The sequence below is a fragment of the Neopsephotus bourkii genome, unplaced genomic scaffold (assembly GCF_033783945.1).
Source record: "Neopsephotus bourkii isolate Nb327-2 ecotype Australia unplaced genomic scaffold, CSIRO-AGI_Nbou_v1 NB_1600, whole genome shotgun sequence".
In the NCBI taxonomy this organism is placed as follows: Eukaryota; Metazoa; Chordata; class Aves; order Psittaciformes; family Psittacidae; genus Neopsephotus; species Neopsephotus bourkii.
Genome location: NW_026902076.1, coordinates 500,399 through 524,866, shown reverse-complemented (window position 1 = coordinate 524,866; position 24,468 = coordinate 500,399). Strand labels below are relative to the sequence as shown.

Here is a 24,468-nt window from a genome sequence, read left to right as displayed (position 1 = left end):
CGTTTTTTGCATTAGCAAAAAGCCCACAGCCCATTTTGCTCTTCAGCTTACAAACCTCCATAGCAATGCTGCAAACCCAGAGAACATGCCTGGTATGGCTTAGGCAGCTGATCTTTGGTTTGGTCACAGGAAAGTAGCGGGCAACCTCTAGAAGGCCTTTTGAAGTCCCATATCCTGTTATTCTTTTCTCCTATTTATTATTCTCTTTCCTTGTTTCAGACATCTGCAATAAGAGCCAACCCTCTTAAATGTCTCCTCTACCTGTATCACTCATCCTGTTTCTGCTTTTAAGATATAAATGTATTTAATCTGTACCTCAGCTTGGTTTAGAGGCCCCAAAACTGCATATTCCAACAGCTTGACTGATTCAAGGTCATATGCAAAGTCCTAACAGAAGAACTGAAGCAGAATCACCTAGATCCTGGTACAGTGTCTTAATCACAAACTCATCTTTCATTCCTTTCAATTAAAAAAAACATATCCCCAAATTGTCACATCAGAGTTTCTTCAATCTCAACTGGGTTTTGCACAGTTGACTTACAGGGACAATGACTAGTACTATCACCAGTACCCTCCTGTCACACGGTCTATAATCATGCTACTTTAGGAAATTGCACTGGCAGGAAAAAATAAATCAGTCTGCTGCCAGAAGCAGATTAATGAAATAAGTTCTCTGCAGTACTGAAAATACAGCTGTCTTGAGGAAATTCACTCTTGAACCACGGACCTCAAGGAAGACTGCAATCCTCTGGGCTCTGCATCAACAGGGGCATGAACACGTTGTAATGAGGACAACTAGTTTTCTTACAGAAAATAATGAAGGAAGAACTGGTAATCACAAAGAATTACAGCAATTCCAATGATAGGCTGAGAGAGTTGGGGTTGTTCTGCCTGGAGAAGAGAAGGCTTCAGGGAGACCTTAGAGCAGCTTCCAGTGTGTAAAGGGGCTGACAAGAAAGCTGGAGAGGGGCTCTGACATAAGCCTGTAGGGACAGGACAAGGGGGAATGGCTTTAACGTCACAGAGGGGAGACTGAGATAGAGATCTGAGGCAGAAGTTCTTCCCTGTGAGGGTGCTGAGGCCCTGGCACAGGGTGCCCAGAGAAGCTGTGGCTGCCCCATCCCTGGCAGTGTTCAAGGCCAGGTTGGACGGGGCTTGGAGCAACCTGGTCTAGTGGAAGGTGGCCCTGCCTGTGGCAGGGGTTGGAACTGACTGAACTTTTAGTTCCCCGCCCCCCCAATGCAAACCATTCTGTGATTCTATGAAATGTTGACTTGTGTCACATGTCACTCCTTTCCATAGAAAAGGACATCTATCAATTCAGGAGATTAGCAAACCTTGCCTACAGAAAACTTGCAAAGATTAAAGTGACAGAAAAATACATCTTTCACTGTGTTGTCATGAGTATTTAAAAAAAAAAAAAAAAAAAAGCAGGAAGGAAAATGTTTTCCAAAATCCTATTTTTTGTCATTTCAGGGGATCACTAACTAAGCAATTTTCTGAATTCTCCTCACAATGGAAGTACTTCAGTTTCACTTTTTATTTGCATTTGCTTAGCATCCCTACGCACCAGTTCCAAACCTTAAGGGATTTTATTTATGTTACAGCAGTGCTTCAAGGCTGCCCTCCACCTTACAAGATGCTCTGTGTGTTTAGCAAACACAAAGATAAGTCCTGAAGATCTCATATCAATTAAGATAGAGACAGTATGACAGAGCTGAATGGTACAAGCAGAATAATTGGGCAGGTTAGCAGAACTGCACACAGGAAAGCTCTATGTATTCTGTATAAAAAGAAAAAAAAAAAAGACCTCTTAATTTTATCGTTGTTGATTTCTTTTTTTTTAATGGTGGTTGTTTTTATGCTACTAGCCTAAGACTTGAGATATCTGGATTCAAATTCCTGTTCTGCAACAGCCTGTTTCTACTGTGACCCTCAGGGAAGTAAGGTTCTTTTTTATTCCTTCACTCCCTATGTGTAAAAAATGGAAAAGCTACCATTTCCAAACCTTGCAGAGGCATCATTCATCAAAGCATTTAGCCTGGCTGCAAAAGCTCATCTGTGTATACTCCTCCCTTTCTCCTTTACTGTAGTACATAACAGAAAGACACTACTTTCTGCAAACATTTCACTCACCCTCCATCTACATTCAGAATCTAAGAGACAGCATCTCTTAACTAGTTTACATTTATCTCATTATCCTTTGCCCTCTGACCATAACAGCCTTGGTACCTTGATACAATTTTGGTGGCAATTAAAGCAAATTGCAGCACACGACTTCAATTTGTTGCTGATAAAAAATCTGGCATCTCAACTGCCACACGTAGGGCTAAATGCCGACCCCCATGTAAGCTGCAGCTAAGTTAAAAGGAGCTTCAAATAACACGATAGGAAATTCCGCAGGAACTATTATTAGCTCCTGTTTATACTGTCATTTTTCTTATCAGTAGGAGATTATTTATACAGAGCCCAACCCAAGTGCTTCTTGTTTATCTTATTACAGACACCATTAAAAAAGTTTCTATAAAAAGCAGCTCCTGCATTTAAGACCAGCACTAGTAAGTGTTATGCTAGCTTTTTGCTTCTTATCAATCATTCCTTTATTTTCAAGTCACTATCTAACACTTGGTTACTATTTTCCAGGCTGTCCTCTTCTCAGTACACCAAGCAGAAGAGATGGATGCTAAAAGCTGAGGCCACACTATTCTGCATTTATTTTAAGTGCTACGCAAAAGACTTCCAGCTGATGCGGGGTGGTAGCCAGTGGATGGGCAAGTCAAATACATCCACCATCCACACTGCAGCCTTCAGTAACGGTTTGCTACAGTATTACAACAGTAATGGAGGGTGTAAGCTCAGCTTCTGTGGGTTACTGATCTGTTCTTGCAGAACTGTCCCCTTGCACAAGTTCTTTAGCCAGAACAGGGGGTTCCACCTCCAAGTGCAACATAATGAAGAGGACCCTGAGCACTTGATTGATCACTGAAGGCTGAAAAATCTTCTGAAAAGGTATCATTTCACTGTAATGATCCTCCCCTACACCATCTGCTACTGACCATTCTTTGGATTTTATTTATCTATTTTAGCTCTTGTTTACTGAATTATTTACAGAACAACTTTACCACCAGGACTAAGTTGGTAAATACTGAGATGATACTATTTGAGATCATACATTCTGCAAAGCATTACCTCTGCCAATATAAACTGCTCTTTTAATGAACCAAAAGTGGTTCTGAGGCCTTCCTTGGGAGCCTGTTTCACAGCCTGAATGGAAAGGGATGCTGGATACATCTGAAGAATACACAAGTCATCTAGCACTCATCAGGCCTAAGACAGCTTTGAAAGTGAGAGCCCTCGGACATGTGCTCTCTGTGCTGGATCTCTGTCCCGAGCTATTTTCAGTCACTCTTCACCATGCTGTACTTTTGAGAGGAAGTTGATGTTTCTCCTTAGAAGTGCTGAGTATACTCTTTAATCTGGTCCCTTCAAACATCTCTTTGAGATTTACTATTTCTTTTCAGATAAGCCATAACTATGTACTTAACAGTGGCACATAAGTACTACACATCTGCTTACGTGACGCTATGGGTTATATTTAAAATGAATTGGCTCACGCAGACCTCCCCACCAAGCATATGGAGGATGACACAGTTCACCTGCCAAGGGTAGGAGGAGGAAGAGACGTGTATGACAGTGCAGTGCAAGCCTTGATGCCACCTTGTCCTGAGAAACTGCATCGTGTGCAAAATACCACTTCCTTTTCTCATTTGAAAGGTCCACTGCAAAAGGATGTAGCCATTTAACATTTAGATCTACCTGGTTAACCAGTGATATGGCTTGAAAACAAGATAATAGAGCACTGCCATTACTTAGGTCTTTGTCCCACTGTCAAACTCAAAAGTGACATATTTTCTCTGATCACTGCGCAACTACATTCTGGATTCCCCCTCCTTGTTACCCAGGAGAGTTGAGTGGGATGGGTGTGAAACTTAGTCAACTATGTACAACATGGATGGCACTGTTTACTCTCAGGAGGAACAGCCTGGCAAACAATGAAAGCTTCCAAAGGCTAAATGCCAACTTAACAGCAACTGAAATGCAAGACAGCAGGTTGAGGAAAGAAGGAGCAAAATGACAAGGTGTGAAGAGACCAGTCTTGACTTTCCTACAGTCTGCCTGCAGGGGTATCAAAGACATGCACCAAGACACCCATATAATTATCATTGGCTCCATTCCATTTACTGATACAGACTCAGACTTGGTGTGATAATTCTGATTCAATGGCCTGGTGTGCAGCAGTCTGCACTGACAAAAAAATAAAATAAAAAAATGATGGCTTCTTTTAGAGAGTCTTTTCCTACAATTTTTCCCTCTGTTTTTTTGAAGCTAGTCTGACTGCTGGTAGACATGACGGTCAATTCAGAGAGGGTTATTCCAGGACCATATGCAGGCGAGGACTGCACAAAAGCAGGAGAGGAACCTAGTAACTTCCAAAACTTTAGAGTTCAGGTATAACTTAAGCAACTAGACAACATTTAATTTTTGAAGTACTAATGCTAGCATCTGATAAGGCTAATAATATTCCTCAGTTACACTAAACGTTAATCTCATGATTTTTCAGACGAAACTGAAACCAGGGAAGGACAAATAATTTAGCCCAAGATCACAGAGAAGAGTTGGAGATGTGGAAGGTATTCCTAGCTCCATGGATCAAGCACCTGTTTCTGCCTGCCTACCTCAACTGCTAGCATGTCTGCAAACCCAAATCTCCCAGGCAGATGGGTTCTCCTGACCTTTCAAATACTGGAAATACCATAGAAAACAAATTCCCTCTTGCTGGTTTGTAATTCCTAGTCATCAAGAAACCTTAAAAATTACCTATTTTCAAGATATAATTCAAGCTTGGGTTAAAAAATTAATATGTTATAGGTATAACATGGAATTGGAGCTATTTTAAGTCTTCATCCTAAGATACTGAAATGCTGGAGCATATGCAGGGAAGGGCAGTGGAGCTCATGAAGGGTTTTGTGAGGAACAGCTGAGGGAACTGGGGATGTTGCTCAAAGGCAAGTGATTCAAAAACTTCAATCTATCATAATATGACTCCTGAATCACAGAACCATTTGCGCTGCAAGGGAACTAAAAGTTCATTCAGTTCCAACCCCTGCCACAGGCAGGGACACCTTCCACTAGACCAGGTTGCTCCAAGCCCTGTCCAACCTGGCCTTGAACACTGCCAGGGATGGGGCAGCCACAGCTTTTCTGGGCAACCTGTGCCAGGGCCTCAGCACCCTCACAGGGAAGAACTTCTGCCTCAGATCTCTATCTCAGTCTCCCCTCTGTCAGGTTAAAGCCATTCCCCCTTGTCCTGTCCCTACAGGCTTATGTCAAAGCCCCTCTCCAGCTTTCTTGTCAGCCCCTTTACGCACCGGAACGTCCTCCCTAGAGCCTTCTCCAGGCAGAACAAGCCCAGCTCTCTCTGCCTGTAGTCATACAAACTATAGCTGTTTCTCCCTACTATTCATATGCATTTTATAGTAAAAATACACATTATATCTATATATCTCTCTCTCCCCATACATGAAGATGAAGATATGCCATCTATTTGCCACACTCCACAAACAATTTTAGAATTAAGGAAAACCTTTTTCGTTTTAAGATAAGAACTTGGGGCTTATTATAATGCTGTAAAATAAAATCTGCTAGCGCAAGCCACAAAAAAGGAAAAAAAAGAAAAAGTGATTCACTGGGGAAGTTCCATGATGTGCGGGACAATGGGTCTTAAATCAAAGGCATACATTATCATGACTAAGCTGACAGATCTGCACTGCAATGCAGAAAGCCAAGCAATATTCCAACATCTGCACTGTGCAGAGACAGACAGTTAGGCACAGTTTCCCAAAATGAAGAAAGGACTCCCCGAGCTCTTACCTGTTACCTGTGCAACAACTGCTTGGGAAATTCTCCGATTGGCTAGGAAGGCTTTGATCTCCTCCTTTATCACGCTGCTGTCCCTCCTACCAAAACAAAAAAAAAACCCACAAAAGAACACACAAAAAGACAGACAGACCAAAGTGCACTTTGGAGATGCAAAATGGCTTTACTTCCTTTATTTAGGGGACAAGGAGTGGGGAAGGCAGGCATTAAAATAGTCAAAGTGCCTCACCGGTGGACAGTTCTTTTAACAAGTGTCACGTTTGATCAAAGTACCCTAGCAGGAGAATGGATGACTCATGTCCTATATAATTCATATTAGGTGCAGCACTGCCATATGGAATGTACAAAGTTTCATTACACAGGGATGATAAATCTCACATACCAGCATAAAAACCTCAGTCATAAAAGTGAGGCACAAAAATAAAATATAAAGGATAGCAGGGTCTGCCTGGTTAGCTGCACAAATGAATATACATACACAAACCTCCTTAAACCTTTCAAGGAAAAGACTCAAAGGAGAAAACATTTTGCAACCTCTATCCCACACACACACTTCTTTAGTCCACAGCTTGCACTGAATGAACAAGTGCCGGTTATTTAAAGCCTTTGTATGATTTCACAAGGTGTGCAAAGATAGTTCAGAAGGGACCAAAACTGCTAAAAAGAAAATAAAATCTGTAGGTTGCACAGGGACTGTGATATGCAGAAAATTTTAACTGCAGTAAACACACACTTTTCTCTCTTCTTCCTCTCTCCTTTCCTGAGAAAGGCAGACAACTAAAGCCAGACTTTATCATTTAGTAGTTTGCCTTTCTCTTCTCCACTCCTGCCCCAGCAGCATTCAAGGCAGATTCAAGCTTGCAAATGTAAATGCAAAATAAATGCTATGTTGTGGGTTCGTTTGTAGTTCTGTACCAATGCTCATCTTCTGTATGCCTGCACATAAAAGCAGTTTCCATTTAAATAAGCATTAAAAGCATTACCTGAGACTTATTGCATAGGAACCCAAAACTCAAAGGAATGATTAAACTTCAGCAATGAGAACTCCTGCACACTGCTAAACCCACCACCTTCCTGCATTACTCCATTATCTTGCAGCTGACAGTACATGAGGTTGATCAGCTTTTCATACTGCTCATCTCTAATCCTCTCCTCCAAAAGCCACACTTTTACCCCAAGTCTCCAAACTTAGTTCAAACGTATTTTTATCCTGGAGCTTATGGACCCTAGATCTATCACAGGTACTTCAGAAATGTTGCAAATTTTAGGGGTTTGGGGGGGAGGGGGGGGGAGCGGAAATAGAATTCCAATATTATGACCAGAATTGTTTTGAGACATTTGGCCTTTCCTCTTATTTCTTTTTGCTATCAAGCCCACTGACTCTGACCTTCATCCTCAGTACTGTAATCCCCTCCTTTTATCTTTGCGCTAATGCTGAAAAGGAAGCCACTAAAGGTAAAGGAAGGTCAGTCTGAACGAAAAAAAATCCCAACCTACTGGCTCTCAGGGAAGACTTTCTGCTTCTTCTTTATTATTTGTATTTTCCTATGCCAACCTGCAGACTGTGCAAATCTCGGAGTCAGCCCTGCCACAAACTCTAAACAGATAACATAACATGCTCTGCAGACCCCACTGGAAAGCATTAATCAAGCAGATTCTCTACTTGCCCTATATATGGAAGGAAATACAACTGGTATGAAGTAGTGGAGGAGGATTCGTGTGAATCAATACTCAATCAGAAGTCTCCTGAATAAGAGGAGGGTGGAAAATTAGTGCACTAACGTTAATTTAAATTTTTGGTACAGATATTTCAACAGTAAAATAGACTGGGATACCCACACATGGTCAGGTCTTCTCTACACAAGACTAAAAGGCAGGTGAGAGGTACTGAGATAGTGACCATTATGGAACTAGCAAGGGAACAGCTATCTAAAGCTGTTCCTGCTTTCTTGGCAATAGCCATCACTACTGGCAGTCCTCCAACATGCCAATCTCTTCTGGAGGGTCTCTCACTCTGACTTTCCAAACTTTTTACAAAGACTTCTACTAACCTCATCAGTTCCTCCACTTTGTCATCAATGTCCAAGTCCTCTTCAGAAGCTTCAAAACTGTATGACCTTTGAGCCAAGCTGTTTGCAAGTGGGTAGCGGGTAGGTGACATCTTCCCATTGAATGCAGACAACCTCTCGTTACTCTCCCTCCCATTCTGATTAGTAGTGCAAGGCTGTGGGGAGGTATCGTAACTGTTGCTCGGTGATGGGGACATCCCAGAATGCTGGGTCTGTGTTGAAGCTGTGGCTGTAGAGGAAGATGCTGGGACATTATTGGTACTGTTGCTGTAGGAACCACCTCCATAGCTAGACCTTCTTCCAAATTTGTCACTATGCTCTTGATCAAGACGATCCAAGGTTTCCAGAGCGTGGAGGATTTCATGTCTGGTCATTCCGGTACGTCTCAGGCGCTGAAGCAGGTCTATCTGCTCTATAGTAAATCTTGGTTCGTCTGTGTAGTGAGACATGGTTTCCAGCAGACTAAAACAAGGTAAAATGTAAAAGCAAATAATTCAGTTCAACAGTTCTCTGTGATACATGAAAGTACCTTACATGCTGGAAAGACCAATTTTGATCCAAAACTTTGAGTCACACACATGACAGAAATGGCAGCCCAACAGTACATCTCTAAACAAGCTCAGCAGGCAACCTCCCACTAAAGCTTATTTTCTTTGAACTGCTCAAACAGCAATTCTCTCTTCTACTAGCATTTCCTACACCTTCTACAATAGTACCCTTTTGCTTTTGATAAACCACTGCTATAGAGAGACAGTGGCTGCTCACTAATTAAGGCTGCAACTTGATTTCAGACAAAATATTGTCCATTGCTAGGTATCCCCCAGGCGGAAATCCCAGGCTCCAAACCTGTTAGGTCAAGGTTGAGTTTTTTTTGGAGAAGTTTTAACCAGTTACGACATGAGTTTTATGAATCTCTTTCAAATCTTAAGTGTGAAGAGTTCAAGTCGCCCTAACTTTGTTGTTACCTTGAAAAAAAGAAGATAAAAAACACATCTAGCGGAAATTATACCGGCCTGTAGGACCAAAGTTGATTTGACTGAAGTCCCATACCTGAAGTTTTATTTCTGAAGTCAGTAACTTTTGAACCTTCGATGTTGTCAGACATCACCTGCCCTAACAAGGAAAGTGCAGCACATCCAATTACTACTGAGCTTTCATTTAAAGAAATAAGTCTACAGCTTTTTCCCCTCCAAAGGCAGGCTTCTCATGTAACTCAATCATCATAGTGGCTCATCAAAAGCATTTTTAACTCCTAAACTTCTCAAAGTGCCAGAACAACAAACATGTATCTGCTGCAAAGCCCAGAAATGGAACTGGAAAAGAAAGAAATCACAATATGCTCCTTTAGTCTCTTCTTTCCTAGGTCTCCTCATTACAGATCCAAATTGACATACAAATGACGAGATCACCTCCTTCAGAACTCAAGATTTTGAGAAGGAATGGCAGATGGAGGGCAGACAGAACTTGGCAAAGAGATCAAGGCATTTTCCATCCTTCTTGTGAATCTTCTTATAAGTCAATGCTTTATTACAATTCCTGCAGGAGTGCAGGGTGAAGAGATCACTCAAACTCCAGGAGACATGACAGTCTTAACGTACAATCCCTACAAGTGAGAGCAGACAAACAACAGCCTCAGGAAAGTCAAGCAAGAATTCCAAGGACCCAATGAAAACGGATGACAGCTGCCTCAATTACGCTAGACCTTCCAGACACAGGGCTGCCTATTTCTATCCACAAATTTTGAAGATCACATCTCATTTCCATTTCTGCACTGGCACAGAGAAGCCCCCAACAGAAGCCAGAGAGTGACAATTTTTCAACTGCTGCATTTAGTCTTTTTTAAGATACATGAATTGCAGTGAAGTAAACAAAGTCTGTAAGTTTTTGGTGTGTAGCAAGAGAATCTCTTCAGGGGAGTAACCTCTCACTACACAGATCTGACTAGGCAATGGGAACAAGTCCATTCTAGAATCAGAGGGTACAGCCATGTCAGTGCTAGGAAATTAAATAGTGCCCAGGAGGAGGCACAGTAGCATCTACATGCAGTTGTCTGGAGCATTACTAAATCACTGCAGCTGTCTTTGGCACAGTTTTGGTCCAGCACAACCAGTGCACTTCCAACCAGTTCACAGGCCCTTTTCAAGACCTTGCATGGAGCAGAAACCACAAACCCTGTCTGGATGCAGCCATTCAGTCCCAAGGCTAGGCAGGTCTGGTGATATGGAGGTGGCCAAGGGGCCTTGAGGCTGACGAACAGCACTGAGACCTGGCTTAGTTAAGCTATAGCTTAGTAGAGCTGTAGCTAAAGAGTAGCTACCCACAAAAATGGCATCTGCAGCCTGGAAAATACAGAAATGAGAAAAAGCTCCTGTCTTTGGCCTCATCAAGCAACTACTGAGCCCTTTTAATTGTTTCAACAGTGTGGACATAGGAGAAAGAAGCAGGAGGACAACACAAGGGGATGACTCCCATCCAAGAAAATGACACTGTGAGAAGACAGACGGACTACAGCCACGTAAGTGCTTCGGTCCAACCAGAATGCGCTGTCCTTTGGACAATTGATTACTGAAAATGTACAAGCCATTTTAAATTTTAAAAGACAAGCACCCAGATTATTTTACTAAGAGGAGGCCATGGCAGCCAATGCAGCAGTAGACTAGTGACTGACTGGAATTGCAACAACTAAAATTCGGAAGTCACATCTCAGACTGAGACACTCAGAGCTTGACAAGGAGCATTTAGAAACAGACACTGTGTTCTAGGTTTGGCCTCTGCGTCAGGGGAGGCAAGGCTGCACAGTGCTTTTCTCCAAGCACTGTGAGAAGTGTCACAGTGACTTACTGACTCACATCACAAATTCCGGTAGAGCCTGAAAGCCCCATGTCACCTTTGAGTGTATGGTTTTCAGATAGCGAATCTCTTCTTAAACATCTGGCCTTGCGATGGTTTCCACTAGATATGCCAGCTTGCCTTTCCTTAGAGATAAACCCATCTGGTGTATTTGTTACCTGTAATTCTAATGCTACCATTTCCTGGATCATTTATCTGTCAACACCAAGTTTCACACAAGTGCTCAAGTACTTCGTTGAACTAGAGAATTTAATGAACAAGAGCCTCCATGCAGAATTACCTCTACTCAAAATGCTCATTTTACTCTTTAAAATTTAATACTAAAACATACTTCAGACTGTCTAGGTTTATCTCCCATTTGTCACAGACCTAAAAACCCAAAACTTTTGTCCTTCTAGCCCGAAAACTTAAAAACTAGCATCTGACAAAAGCATGACTTTCCAGGTAGCTTCAAAAATGCCAGGTAACACAGAACTTGCCGTTTCCTGCAGCAGTTTGTGGTCATGGCCAGTCATTCCTTTTAAAATTTAAGTGTGATTCCTAATTTGTCTAAAATGTCAGGGCTGTGCTTCTAGATCTGGGATGTCAGGCCAAATTAATCTCCTTTAGTGAATTACACATAATCCTTTAGTGAATCCTAAGTATCCTTTAGTAAATTACTAGCGAATTACATATAATGAACTGCAGTGTTCTTAGCTGTAAGAGAGATGGTTGACCTGGGTCGGAGCAATCCCAGGCACAGCTATAGGTTGGGCAGAGAAGAGATTCAGAGCAGCCCTGCAGAGAGGAACTTGTGGGTCTTGGTTGATGAGAAAATGAACATGATCCAGCAGTGTGCACTTGCAGCGCAGAAAGCCAACCGTATCCTGGGCTGCATCAAAAGGAGTGTGACCAGCAGGTCTAAGGAGGTGATCCTGCCCCTCTGCTCTCATGAGACCTCACTTGGAGTATTGTGTACAGTTCTGGTGTCCTCAACATAAAAAGGACATGGAACTGTTGGACCAAGTCCAGAGAAGGGCCACGAGGATGATCAGGGGACTGGAGCACCTCCCATATGAAGATAGGCTGAGAAAGTTGGGCTTGGTTCAGCCTGGAGAAGAGAAGGCTGCGTGGAGACCTCATAGTAGCCTTCCAATATCTGAAGGGGGTCTACAAGGATACTGGAGAGACTCTTTATCAGGGACTGTAGTGATAAAAGGGCTAATGGGTTCAGACTTAAACAAAAGAAATTCAAGTTAGATACAAGGAAGAAATTCTTTACTGTGAGGGTGGTGAAGCACTGGCACAGGTTGCCCATTGAAGTGGTAAATGCTCCACCCCTGGCAGTGTTCAAGGTCAGGCTGGACAGAGCCATGGGCAACAGGGTCTAGCGTGAGGCATCCCTGCCCATGTCAGGATGGTTGGAACTGGTTGGCCTTAAGGTCCTTTCCAACCCTAACTATTCTATGACTCTATGACCTGTTGTAGGTTGCTGTATGTGGGAAAAGTGGTCTGGCCTCCAACTTGTCCCACTTCAATGTACCACGGATGTACTGTGCATGTGCAGTAATTGCGATCGCACAGGGATGCAAGGGCTGCTGGACAAGGCCATCCTCTGCTGTAAGGATGAGATATTCAGTGACTCCCAACTTATGTTCCACTGCATCCTCTTTAATTTGTGGACTGCTCCTAAGAAGCTTGCAGAAAGTAAAAGCAGCAAACCTACTGTTAAATTAAATCCATCACACTGTGTTAACACAATCACTGGAAAAATGTGGCAATTTGAAAAAACAAAGCAAACCAAACCAAATTCAATGGGTCTTTCAATTTGACCAGGCAAAATATCCTTCTAGCCCTCCAACCTTTTTAGAAAACTTCTGCATAATTTTTTCAATGCTTAAAAAGACCACCAAAATCAGATATGGTATCTCACTGCTGGTCTAACTAATATCCAGTAAAAACTGCCTTGCTTATACTTACATATACAACATATATTGCATCTGACATACTTCTCTTTGCTTTTCTTGATTTTGAACTCTTATTCACATTTTCAGGTACTTTTCTACACAACCATGAGATCTAGAAACAATGCTTCTAAGTTTTATGTATTGAAAACTGCAGGAACTGGGAATTTTCCATTAAAAACCCAAAACAAATATTGCAAAACGTGCTATTATTGAACATGTTCCAATACTGCCAACTATCTACTCCTTTTTAATGAATAACTACAGTAACATTATTTAGAACCTTTATTCTCGCAGGGCTGCAGTTATTTTCCCTTTTTTAAATATTTGAATAAACTTACCCTATTTAAAGACCAATTTACAAAGCAGTTAAGTAAATCAGCCATTTAAAAATCACTGTAATTTCATTCACCTCGTTAATTAGTCAATATACTCCACTACTTCATCCCCCCATATTGCTGTAAGAGCCTCTTATCCTCCTGAACTCCTCTGGCTAGCTGTAATTCGATTTGCTTCCCCCCTCTTCTTCCTTATGAAATACAATCAACTGCAAAAGTAACAAGAAGTAAAATAAGATAGAGGCAAGCAGAATAATTGGGGGCATGCAGAAGAAAATAAAGATAGCAAATACTTTTCCTAAGAACAAGGACTGTGGACTGACTGCTTTGCCGTAGTCAAATTGGCAAACTTCGCTGCCACAGTAGTAAAATATCCTCAACAGTTGCAGATCTTAGCTTTTAATCACATGCTTCACCTCCTTATCAGTTAGCAAAACTCTCATCAGTTACTGTCAAATTTCCTTGGGGAGATAACCAAAGCAGAAAGCACAACCAAGGGAGAATTGTCATGCATTTTTCTGCCTGTAATTTTGAAAGCAAGACCTCTAAAAAGTACTAATTAAGCTCAAATCTATAACTGACCAACTTTTTAACAACTGAATCTGGGCCTTGAAGTGAACTGTTTATTTAGACCCTGACAGAAAAAAAATGTAGACTGAAGTATCAAATTTATTTACATTTTTTTACATTGAGTTGTCAGACACATCCCAAGTAAGACAGACCAATTCCAATTCCTGCCTCTTGGTATCAATAAAGCATTAGAACTTCATGGTTTTGGCTCATCCAAAAGGAACCTGAGGTACCTGAATATCACACTGAAGAGAGAACTATAAGGAGCTAAATAAAAAAGAACTTATTTCACCCTCCCCAAATCCATAGATATAAAATAACAAGCAGGTCTCAACCAGCCGGACACAGCATTGCTCTTTTCCACTTGTAACACCACTTTCTGCAGTCAAAGCTGCTTAGGGCATAATTGTTCTCAACATCATTGCTTTTCCTTGTCATATCACCAAGTCTTAAGTCTTTTTTTTTGTATGAATTTCACTCTTTAGATATGAGTATCCCTCCCCACTTTGAAAGTACTGATCTAGAGTGGGGCTATGTAGCAAGTTAACAGGTATGTTCTCTTCCCTTATTTCCCTGCATCTCATAAAAAAAAAAAAAGCAAGGAAAAGAAAGCACAGTTTTCTCACCTACTATCACAGACCAAGCCCCCACAGATACAAGAATCATCTACCTGACACTAACTTTCTAGGTGCTTGAACACAGCAGAATAATTCCATAAAAACAGCTAGGAGCTAAGTCCATGTCCAATTGAACTTGAGAAGTTCAAAGCATTTCAATTACCTATTTGGGAATAAGGCCAGACACCAGCCTTAACACCTCTCACACTTCAGAAAATGGCTCTGGACTCCTTAATGATCACAAGAAATCATTTTCTCCACTCTTTTACTCACTGTACATGAGTAGGAAGTACTCTAGCATCACTGAAGAGATCCTCTTCTGCTTCTCCAAATATCCATTCACTGCTTTATCTAATAAGCTCTGCCACCAGTTGCACTTTTTGATAAAAGACCTATATTTGATATAATCTGCATAATATAGATGTGGGCTACAGCCAAAGTGTTCTGAACAGGATCCTGGCAATTGGTTTAGGAATGATTCTGATAAAGTCACATTAACCGTAGCAAACAGGATGGGGGGAGATGCCAGCTTCTGCCCTCCTTTCACATATGACACATACAAGCTGGTCCAGGGTTGGACACTAACAGCACTACACTGTCCTGCCAGCAGGATCGTCAGAAGTTGTAATCTTCTCTTTGATAGCACCATCATTTTTGGAACATAACATATACTTTCTTGGTATCACTGAGTACAGTTTTGCCCTTTAAATGGAAGAGCAAAATTACAAGGTAAGGATGTAACTTTTCAGCTGAAGAAGGTTATGGCAAAACACAGCACAAAAATTACTTTCTACAGCTAGTTAACAGAACAAGTGTTCCAGCCATCACGGTTTTTCTCACAGCTTGAACTTCTTTGCCTGCCAGTTGTTTTCCTGTGTGTATGTGCATACAGTACTAGTGAGCACCGCTATCTAAACAACCGTGGAAATAGATGTCCTCCAGCTGTGGTGGCTTTGCATGCCCAGGCCACAAACCACGCACTGATCTGCAAGCACCATTGGTCGGTATGACTGGGCTGCTATGTTTCCCTTCTACATGAAGTCTCTGATCTAGACAGCAAGCAAAAATGGATATTAAGGATGGCACTGCTATTTCCAAAGGGAACATAATCTGCTCATCAACCAGCCTGATACTCAACAAACTAATTCACATGAACTACAGCTCTGGGTGCCTTCTATCAGAACCAGTGACTACAAAGAAACTCCACTTCCAGCTGCCCAGTCTGTTATTATTTTAACCATGCTTTGTATTATGCAAGCTTGTTTATCTCTCCACACACTTTTGTGAGCTCCAAGGACCCAAGTTAAGTTTCATTCACTCCTTCCTTTCCTACATCTCTCCCACTATTACCATCCCAAAGGACACAGCTAATTCTTACAAAATGCTCAAGAAAGATCTTCATGCTAAGCCATAGCTGTTCCACAAGCAGAGTGGTTGATGTATATCACAAAGTAAACCGTGCATACCATGCACTCATGTTCAGAAGCAAAGACTGTGACCCATCAAGTGCAGCTCTAAGGCACGATTGGAACCAAACTGGGACCTTTAAGGCATAACACTAGTCTTCTGAAATTCAAGCTTTGGCCTCTTCTGTTTTTACTGAACAAGTGCATATCCTTTTTTTTCACAGTCAACTTAAATATTTCAGAAGTACCCAAAGCTTTGCACTGTATTAAGCAAAGCTGCCTTCAAAACAGTAGTTGATGCTATGAATTCTGGGGCGCAACAGAGGATTAAGGATCTGACTCATCTGAGCCAACGTTTATGCTCATCAGTTGCAACTCCAGTGTTTTCAGTGGAGTTGTAGCAGTTTTCAAGAGAGAGAAAAAAAATCAGGCCTCAAGTGCTCATCATGTCAACGAACACAGAGCCATCCTTATCCATACGTTAGCATAATCATCTCCTGCAGTTGCATCTCTTAGTTCTGATTTTCAAAGAGGACTCTACTCCCATTCATCCTGATTCACAAACAAAATGTAATGCTTGTAATGACTGCTCTCATCCAAGGGAAACGAAAGCCTCATACTGCAGCAAGGAGTGAAATCAGTCTACAAGCTATCTAGTGAGGTTAAACGTCACCAGTTCTGTTTATGAATGCAAAACAGTGTCTTATGAATGCAGAACACTGCCATACGCTTTCGATCAAAATGGTGACAATTAATAAGAGCAGCCTGAAACTTCTGAAAATAAATCCAACGTAATCAAATACTCACCGCTACACAAATTACAGAAGGCAAGCTGAGAGAAGAATATCAACATATCATTTCTTCAGCAGGCTTCAAGTTTCTCAGCTAGTTAAAGAGCCCCAAACCCAAATTCTCCTCATCCACATAAACTTTTCTTCCACTAGATCTTTGACATTCTCTACTGCTGATAAAATATTTTTTACTGGATGCTGGCACACTGGCAGTAAGCAAACCCTAGCAGTTTTGCTGCTGATTCCATTTGGGCGAGTAACTTACTCTGCTTTATAGTATCTGCTTTACATCTCTGGGAAAGAGAGAGAGAACTTAATATTGATCTTACAAGGCAAAAAATATGTATATATAAATGCCAATTATTGTCATAATCCAAGTCTTACAAAAGGGACTGACCTCTGACTAAGCACAGGGCTGGGAGCCAGGTAACTCTGAATTCTACTCAAGGCACAGACTGATTCACACTGACACCTTATCTGTCTAACCCTAACCTTCCCTGCTTCTAAAAATCTGAGTTTCCTACTATTGTCGTAATTCTACAGCAATGAGGCAGGAATTCAAACTCTGAAGCTGGATTCAAGGGCAGAATTAAGGATCAGAAGGACTAACAGAGAAAAAAAGCTGTAGTGGCAGCTGACTGCTGAACCAGGGCCTGAAGCCCAAACCTGTGCCAAGAGCAAAGGAGCTACTCTTGGATCTGGGAGCTGAAGACTAAACTTTGATACATAAGCTAAGTAACAGAATCAGGGCAGGACTTGTGCGTACTTGAGTTACACAGCTAAGTAAATCTCACCAACACACCAAAATACTGTTGTTATTCCATGAGGAAAACACAGTCATTGCAGAAATAAAGCTGAAACATAGATGTAACCTAGCCACCAGACTGGCAAGTCATGTTTTCAGCTGTCAAGGTTACAGGGTAGGTATACTGCAGTCTTCTGCCTCCTCAGTTCACTTCAGAATTTAATCACTCCTTTATTAAAACCCAGCACCTCAGAATTCTCTATAAGGAGAAGCTAGCTGGAGTATCTAAATACTTGAGCAAATCTTCCCACAGAATATCCCCATAAGGCAGGGAAGTAGAAGTAGGCTAATTTTTGAGACCAAGAGTTCACAGGAAAAGCCTGGCCTCCAGACAAGTCAAAACTACTTGTTCAAAATCACACAGGCGTTCTGCAAGAACACAAACCAAGCATCTGGCCAGACTTCGAGGGTTTTCTCACTACACATACAACCATCCTACAGGGTCCTTCTATGGCATCAGATATGACAAGGCTCGGGACAAGTTTCAAGCAATGCCATTACCAGGATTTCCCCCACCTCTTCCACACGTAAAGGAAAAGAGACATTCTGAAGTATTTCAGGCAGTCTTTCTCCTCAGGATCTATTACCAGCAGTAACAACCAACACACTTACTTAAAGAGAAATGTTTACTTTGGAAAACTAAAATCCAAACCCAAATAGGTAACAGCAGCTCCTTGAAGAACATATATCATAATGGCAAAAACATGGGGTTTTGGCTATGTTTGCTTCCATATTAAAAGTTATATTTTATTTAAAAGCATTTCAAGAAGAAACACGCATCTTAGCTAATGCACTTACAGCAACAAACATCCCTTTGTGCAGCCCAGATCAAACTAGGGAAATTTCCTCTTGCGTGACACAGAGAAGACCCAGCCTATATTCTTAGGGCAAGTCCAAATCCTGCTCAGAGAAGGAGAAGAACACTTGAAGATGCAGGTGAGATGGTGAACCAAGCTATGACCTGTTCTTCAGCCCTTCTGCATAGCTCCACGACTTGGTGAAAATCACCACGGACCAGTTCAGCTCACGAACCCAGGAGAAAAATCAGCCAACCAAACCACCAACCCACCCATAGCTAGTATTTGCCAGGGTTAGCAAGCTGGATGAGCTTAGAGAAGGCTCTGATGATTGCTATTACCAACTCAACACATCAGGACAAGCCAATTTGGCCAAAAGTATAAGCAGGCATAAGAGGCACATGTGCAACAAGATTGCTTTATGGTCCCTTTCAGAATGGCTTAGCTGCTTGTGAAATCAATTAATTCATCTGGTTTATCTTGAGTAAAAGTAAGGGCTCAGACAAGATACTATTTCAGTTAAAGAAGATTAAAACAACAACTATTTACATGATACCCTGTCACTGAAGACAAAAGGAGCAATTTAGCCGAGTTCTCTTTCACCCAAGTTTAACTAACGAGTTTTGTGTCACATTTCAAGGAAGCTGGACAGAACGACTTTCTAAGCCTCCACTGTCTGTCACCATATGCCAACTTCAGTATCATTCACATAGAATCACAGAATCATAGAATAGTTAGGGTTTGAAAGGACCTTAAGATCATCCAGTTCCAAACCCCTTGCCATGGGCAGGGACACCTCACTCTAAACCACATCACCCAAGGCCTCATCCAACCTGGCCTTGAACACTGCCAGGGATGGAGCATTCACAACCTCCTTGGCCAACCTATTCCAGTGCCTCACCACCCTAACAGGAAAGAATTTCCTCCTTATAGCCAACCTAAACTTCCCCTGCTTAAGTTTTAACCCATTACCCCTTGTCCTACCATTACAGTCCCTAATGAAGAGTCCATCCCCACCATCCCTATATGCCCCCTTCAGATACTGGAAGGCTGCTATGAGGTCTCCATGCAGCCTTATCTTCTCCAGGCTGAACAGCCCCAACTTTCTCAGCCTATCTTCATATGGGAGGTGCTCCAGTCCCCTGATCATTCTCGTGGCCCTCTGGACTTGTTCCAACAGTTCCATGTCCTTTTTATGTTGAGGACACCAGAACTGCACACAATACTCCAAGTGAGGTCTCACGAGAGCAGAATAAAGGGGCAGGATCACCTCCTTTGACCTGCTGGTCACGTTCCTTTTGATGCAGCCCAGGATGCGGGTGGCTTTCTGTGCTGCAAGCGCACACTGAAGCTGGCTCATGTTCATTTTCTCATCGACCAGCACCCCCAAATCCTTCTCCGCAGGGCTGCTCTGTACCTCTTCTCTGACCCGCCTTTACCTGTGTTTGGGATTGCTCCGACCCAGGTGTAGGACCTTGCACTTGGCACGGTTAAACTTCATGAGGTTGGCATCAGCCCACCTCACAAGCATGTCAAGATCCCTCTGGATGGCATTCCTTCCCTCCAGCGTATCAACCGAACCACACAGCTTGGTGTCATCGGCAAACTTGCTGAGGGCGCACTCAATCCCACTGTCCATGTCAGCGATGAAGATGTTAAACAAGACCCAACACCGATCCCTGAGGGACACCACTCGTTACTGGTCTCCAGCCGGACATTGAGCCATTGACCACAACTCTTTGCATGCGGCCCTCCAGCCAGTTTTTTATCCACTGAGTGGTCCATTCATCAAATTGATGTCTCTCCACTTTAGAGACAAGAATGTCGTGTGGGACAGTGTCAAACACTTTACACAAATCCAGGTAGATGACATCAACTGCTCAACATACTTGTTCCTCTTTTTCTGTTGTTTTTCCTAAACAATGACAAGGCTTCGATCTAGTCCTTTTTCATCTGCATTACTCACACTGATTTTCTTTCCACTCAGCAGGCTTTTACTCACTCCCAAGACAGCTCTGTCACTGCTGGCAATTAGATTCATAAACCAGCCTGATAACTCAGGTAAACTTTAAGTGATTTTGTTGAAACTGTCTAGTTCTATCAGAAATTGTATCTTGAGAGATAGTTTGAAACATGCAACACAAATACTGATGGCCATATTGACACTCTCTATTAACATGTATTAATTAATCAATACTGCCCTAAGTCTGTGAAGATTCAGTAATTATGGAGAACTCAACAGAGATTTTCTTTCATGGGCTAGAGGAAGACTTAGTTTTAGATAACTGACTAATTTCTGTGAGACCAAAATAAAGAGTCTTGTGTTCACCCCATGCTTCAAATTCCTCTCAAGAACTGACTCTCATTCAACTGTGGATAAAAATTAAGCAGATGAAATGGTAACTGCAGCCAGCTGCCTACTTTGCTGTTCTGACAGAGGATGCTTCCCCTTGGTAGAAATAAACTACCCTCTAACCATGGTAGTTTTAAGACGGTTTAATCTTATTCAGTATTTAAGTTAAAACTTACTTTTATTTTTTCCCTTTTTTTAGAAGGCTCTGTTTTCTTCTTTCCCCTTCCAAAACCATGATCCCTGCGCTTTTTCAACAATATCTGTGGTTCAATCTGGAAACTTTATACCTAAGTGGGTCATCTTGGCCCATTTAGGCTAATTTAATACTCTTTAATCCCTTCCAAAGAGGTTTACCCCAGCATTCACTCAGTCAAAAAATCATCCACCTATACTTCTATTGCATTCTCAATAACGGTATTAACTGCACGTATACTGGAATAAATGGAAAAAGCTGTTACCTCTTGGATGGGAAGGTGGAAGCTGATTAACAGGGCAGAAAATGTACAGTGGCAGAACATGACTGAAATCTAGCTAAAATACAGGAAATTAAAGCTAAATAACTCACAGTTTGGAAATTTATGTTAAAAGCCTGATTCACAGTAGTAGCTGACACACCATCCCTGTGCTCACACAAAGTACAGGGGAGCTCTAAGAACACTGCAGTCTCTGAATTACCAGTGTAATAAAGATGCACAGGGCAATGCGGCCTTACCTCCAGACTTCTTTCCTGCTGTGAACTAGATCTTTACAATTTCAAGTGGTGATTTTAATACTGAAATCCAACATATTTCCAGCTAAAAGAAAGCAGAGGAGGTGGCTCAGCAGGCTGGCAACCAAGTAGGAAACCACTAGTTTTGAATAGAAGACTAAGCCACCAGAAATAGAAAATAACTCATTAATGGTTGTATCAAGAAGGCTTTTTGAAATACACTGGTAATTTAGTTTCCAACACAAAACCCATGGCGGTTGTTACTTTTCACTGTGAGTGCCTCTACAGAAGTCTGTGAGTACACTGCCACTTGTACTGTGACTGTTCATGTGCTGGATGAATAACCATCATCCTTGTAATAATCCATCTAGGAATATTTGTCTTCATTCACAGTTGTCCAGTTTCTTGCTATCTGTTCTATAGACAGAATTTCTCTTTCCAACTCAGTATGACATAAGGTACAATCAGAAGTCAAGAGCTCAAAGTATCTAAAGAATCTGATTGCCAGTGGACAAGAATTTGGTCATACTTCTAGAACAGGAGCAAGGAACAGTGATATAGGACTGGCCGATGAGAGATGGATGTACAGCACAGTACAGGTCAATCCTTTCCTTTAAGCCTGACAAGCTTCAAATTTGAATTCATTTGCTTCCTTATTGAAGAAACAGCATGGATACCAATTACATTGAAGATTTATGACGGAAGTCATTTGGAAGAACAAATTAATAGGCTGAAATTCAAAGATGAGATTTGGACAACTTCAGTTCATACTTGGATTCCAGATACAGCAGCAATTACTCGGACCAACACATCCAATTCTAGTGTTAGGTTAGGTGCCCCAGGTTTTCTGCCTTTGCTATGTAACACTGCGTTAATGGTGTACTAATTGTGCTTCACCAAGCCTGGTGTTAAACTCTCTTGCACAGCTCTGGTATGCCTCTAGTATGTTCAGTAGATGTATGGAGACCTCTGTTTTAACAGTAACTTTCCTGTGATCAAGGCTAAATTTCTAAGAACTGCATGATGTTCCCCTTCTTTCAATGGCAGAAAAGTAGAAAAAACACATCAACCAGACCAAGAGAGAAATTTAATGCTCCTGTTCCCTGGTTCAAATATCTAACAAACACCAAACCAGCGGAACCCTCCAATTTAGCCAACTGTTGATAATCACTGCAACCGTTTCTCTGCTCTTTTTAGACAAATTAACGGGGGGGGGAAGCAAGCAAGCAAGCCAGCCCAAACTACAAGCACAAGCAACTCTTCATTTTTGTGGGTTGTTTTTTTTAGCTTGTACTTACACTACTGGAAAAGTTCTGAGCATACTTTACATGGGGATGGGACGTCACAAAGCCTCTTGAGGGTCTTCAGTGCTATTCACCATTCTGTAAGACACAATGAAAAGATGGGAAAACTGAGAGATTTCTATGAAAGGTAAATACATTCTGACTTATTCTAACTTCTTGTTATCTCACTTATAATTACACAACCGGCTTAGAGGAATGGCAAATAACTTCCTGTTTAAGAAAATAAAACCAAAACCAAATACAATTACCAAAGACCAAAGCCTTCAGGGTCCTTCTCAGTCATCCAATGCATCCCTCTGCTAAAAGCCAGCAGAATGCATACCAATTACTAAATATAGCCATGGTTAAGAAAAATGCTCCCTAGAACCACATAGTTTTCTTATATCATCTTCTATTTATTCTTTTTTTTTTTTCCTTAATTGCCTGTTAAAGCCTCAGCCTCTTTCTTTACCTTCAGTGGGAGCTTTCACATAGTCTGCCATGGACCCATGGTCTTTAAGGTATGGCAAATAATCTTTTACATACAAACATCCTATGGATTATAATGGCTCAAGTTATTCCTGGATACTTCATAGATCTAAACAAGGCCAACCAGCTGAGTATTCTGAGCTTGTTCAAGCACGTTATTCTGGATAATCTTGTGACTAATCCAGGCCCACATATAATCCCAGACAGACACTCCAGTGGTAGATTCCTAAGGAGAAAGTTGATGGCTGGTAGCATAATCAGTCCTGAGACAAAAATTTAAATTACAATTGATTTCTTTTGGCCACAAGTAAATTAATCTATGCAATCATTTAGCCTTATGACAGTTACCTACCCTTTTAACTCACAAAAGCTATTAAAAGAATTATTTGGCTAACATCCGCAAAGAGTTTAGAAGACAGGTACTATGTTCTGAAAAGGAATGACCTAATAGAATTTTCTTTAGCTATCACTGCTGATGTCTTTCTCCACAAACTAACAAGGACTGAACTGCTTTAAAAAGTCAAACTATTAACCAACAGAAAGACAGGATATTATATCCAGGAAGATACAGAAAGAACCAGAGAGAATATTTACGCTTTGAGCTACGGGTGTATGAGACTTGGAATACAAAACAGGTAAGTAGAGTAGCACAGGGATTTGCATTGGATAATTCACTCTGCTCTATAAAGAGATGTCTGTAATATTAGCAACCAAGCCTGGTGGGTGGACACATCTTGGCTCTTCTCAGCAGTTCAGAGTGGCCCAGACATTGTAGTATGACTCTTCCACTGTCATGCCACTAGAGGCTTTGGGGAAGAACTGCACCTATTCCAGGCAGAGCCCACTGGGCATACACAGACTGTACCATCATTTAGGGGGATTTATTTTATTTTTTTTCCTTCTTGAAGGAAAACTTTGGAACTTCTAGGGCAAAAGGCTGGGCTGAATGAGCTCCTCCAGAAGTAACAGCAATCAGCCTCAGGCACCAGCTCACCCAGAGGGGTTAAGGCTGCCCCCATAGGACTGCTACCACCCAGATGTAGCCAAGGAAAGCAGTGGGTGTCTTGGGGCAGGAAGGCTGCTGAGATGGCTGCTTCCATTTCTCAAACAATTCATTTGGCTCACATCTACATCTCAAGTTGCCTTTTTCCTCTCAAGGAAAGGAGGTTGCCAAGAGCAAGGTCACAGACAAGATAAGTGGTCCCAGCATACTGTCCCAGGTCATGTACTGTGGCACGGGAGAGAAACTGTGGCACCAAAGTACTGATGGATGGAAAAGACAAATACGGAGGTCTCTCACAATCAGCCACGCCAAAGCTTTATAAGATAGTCCTATACCAAACGCTACTGTGCTAAATCTCTTAACTGCATTTAAAACATATTCCCTGAAGCAGTCACAAAAAATATGAGATCATGCTGTTGACTTATTGCCAAATTTTGAGGTTAATACAGAGAGCTGTTTTGTTTTCCAAAAAGGAACAAATTAGTCTTAAATATATACAAAGTTTCTG

General features: G+C 41.7%; 1 protein-coding gene across 25 annotated transcripts in view; it reads right to left on the bottom strand.

The window, feature by feature from the left end:
• Nucleotides 1–24,468, bottom strand: part of HMBOX1 (homeobox containing 1) — a 112,685-nt gene that overhangs the window by 41,309 nt on the left and 46,908 nt on the right. For 23 of the 25 annotated variants that reach the window (XM_061372175.1, XM_061372174.1, XM_061372180.1 and 20 more), the window contains exons 2-4: nt 22,484–22,567; nt 7,989–8,468; nt 5,932–6,017 (exon numbers count right to left, since the gene is read on the bottom strand). In XM_061372175.1, coding sequence (XP_061228159.1) covers nt 5,932–6,017; nt 7,989–8,468; nt 22,484–22,506 — 589 coding nt within the window. In that variant the 5' untranslated portion in view covers nt 22,507–22,567. Of the gene's footprint in view, nt 1–5,931; nt 6,018–7,988; nt 8,469–21,188; nt 21,271–22,483; nt 22,568–24,468 lie in introns of all 25 variants that reach the window. The other 2 variants (XM_061372181.1, XM_061372183.1) reach the window with 1 other exon arrangement.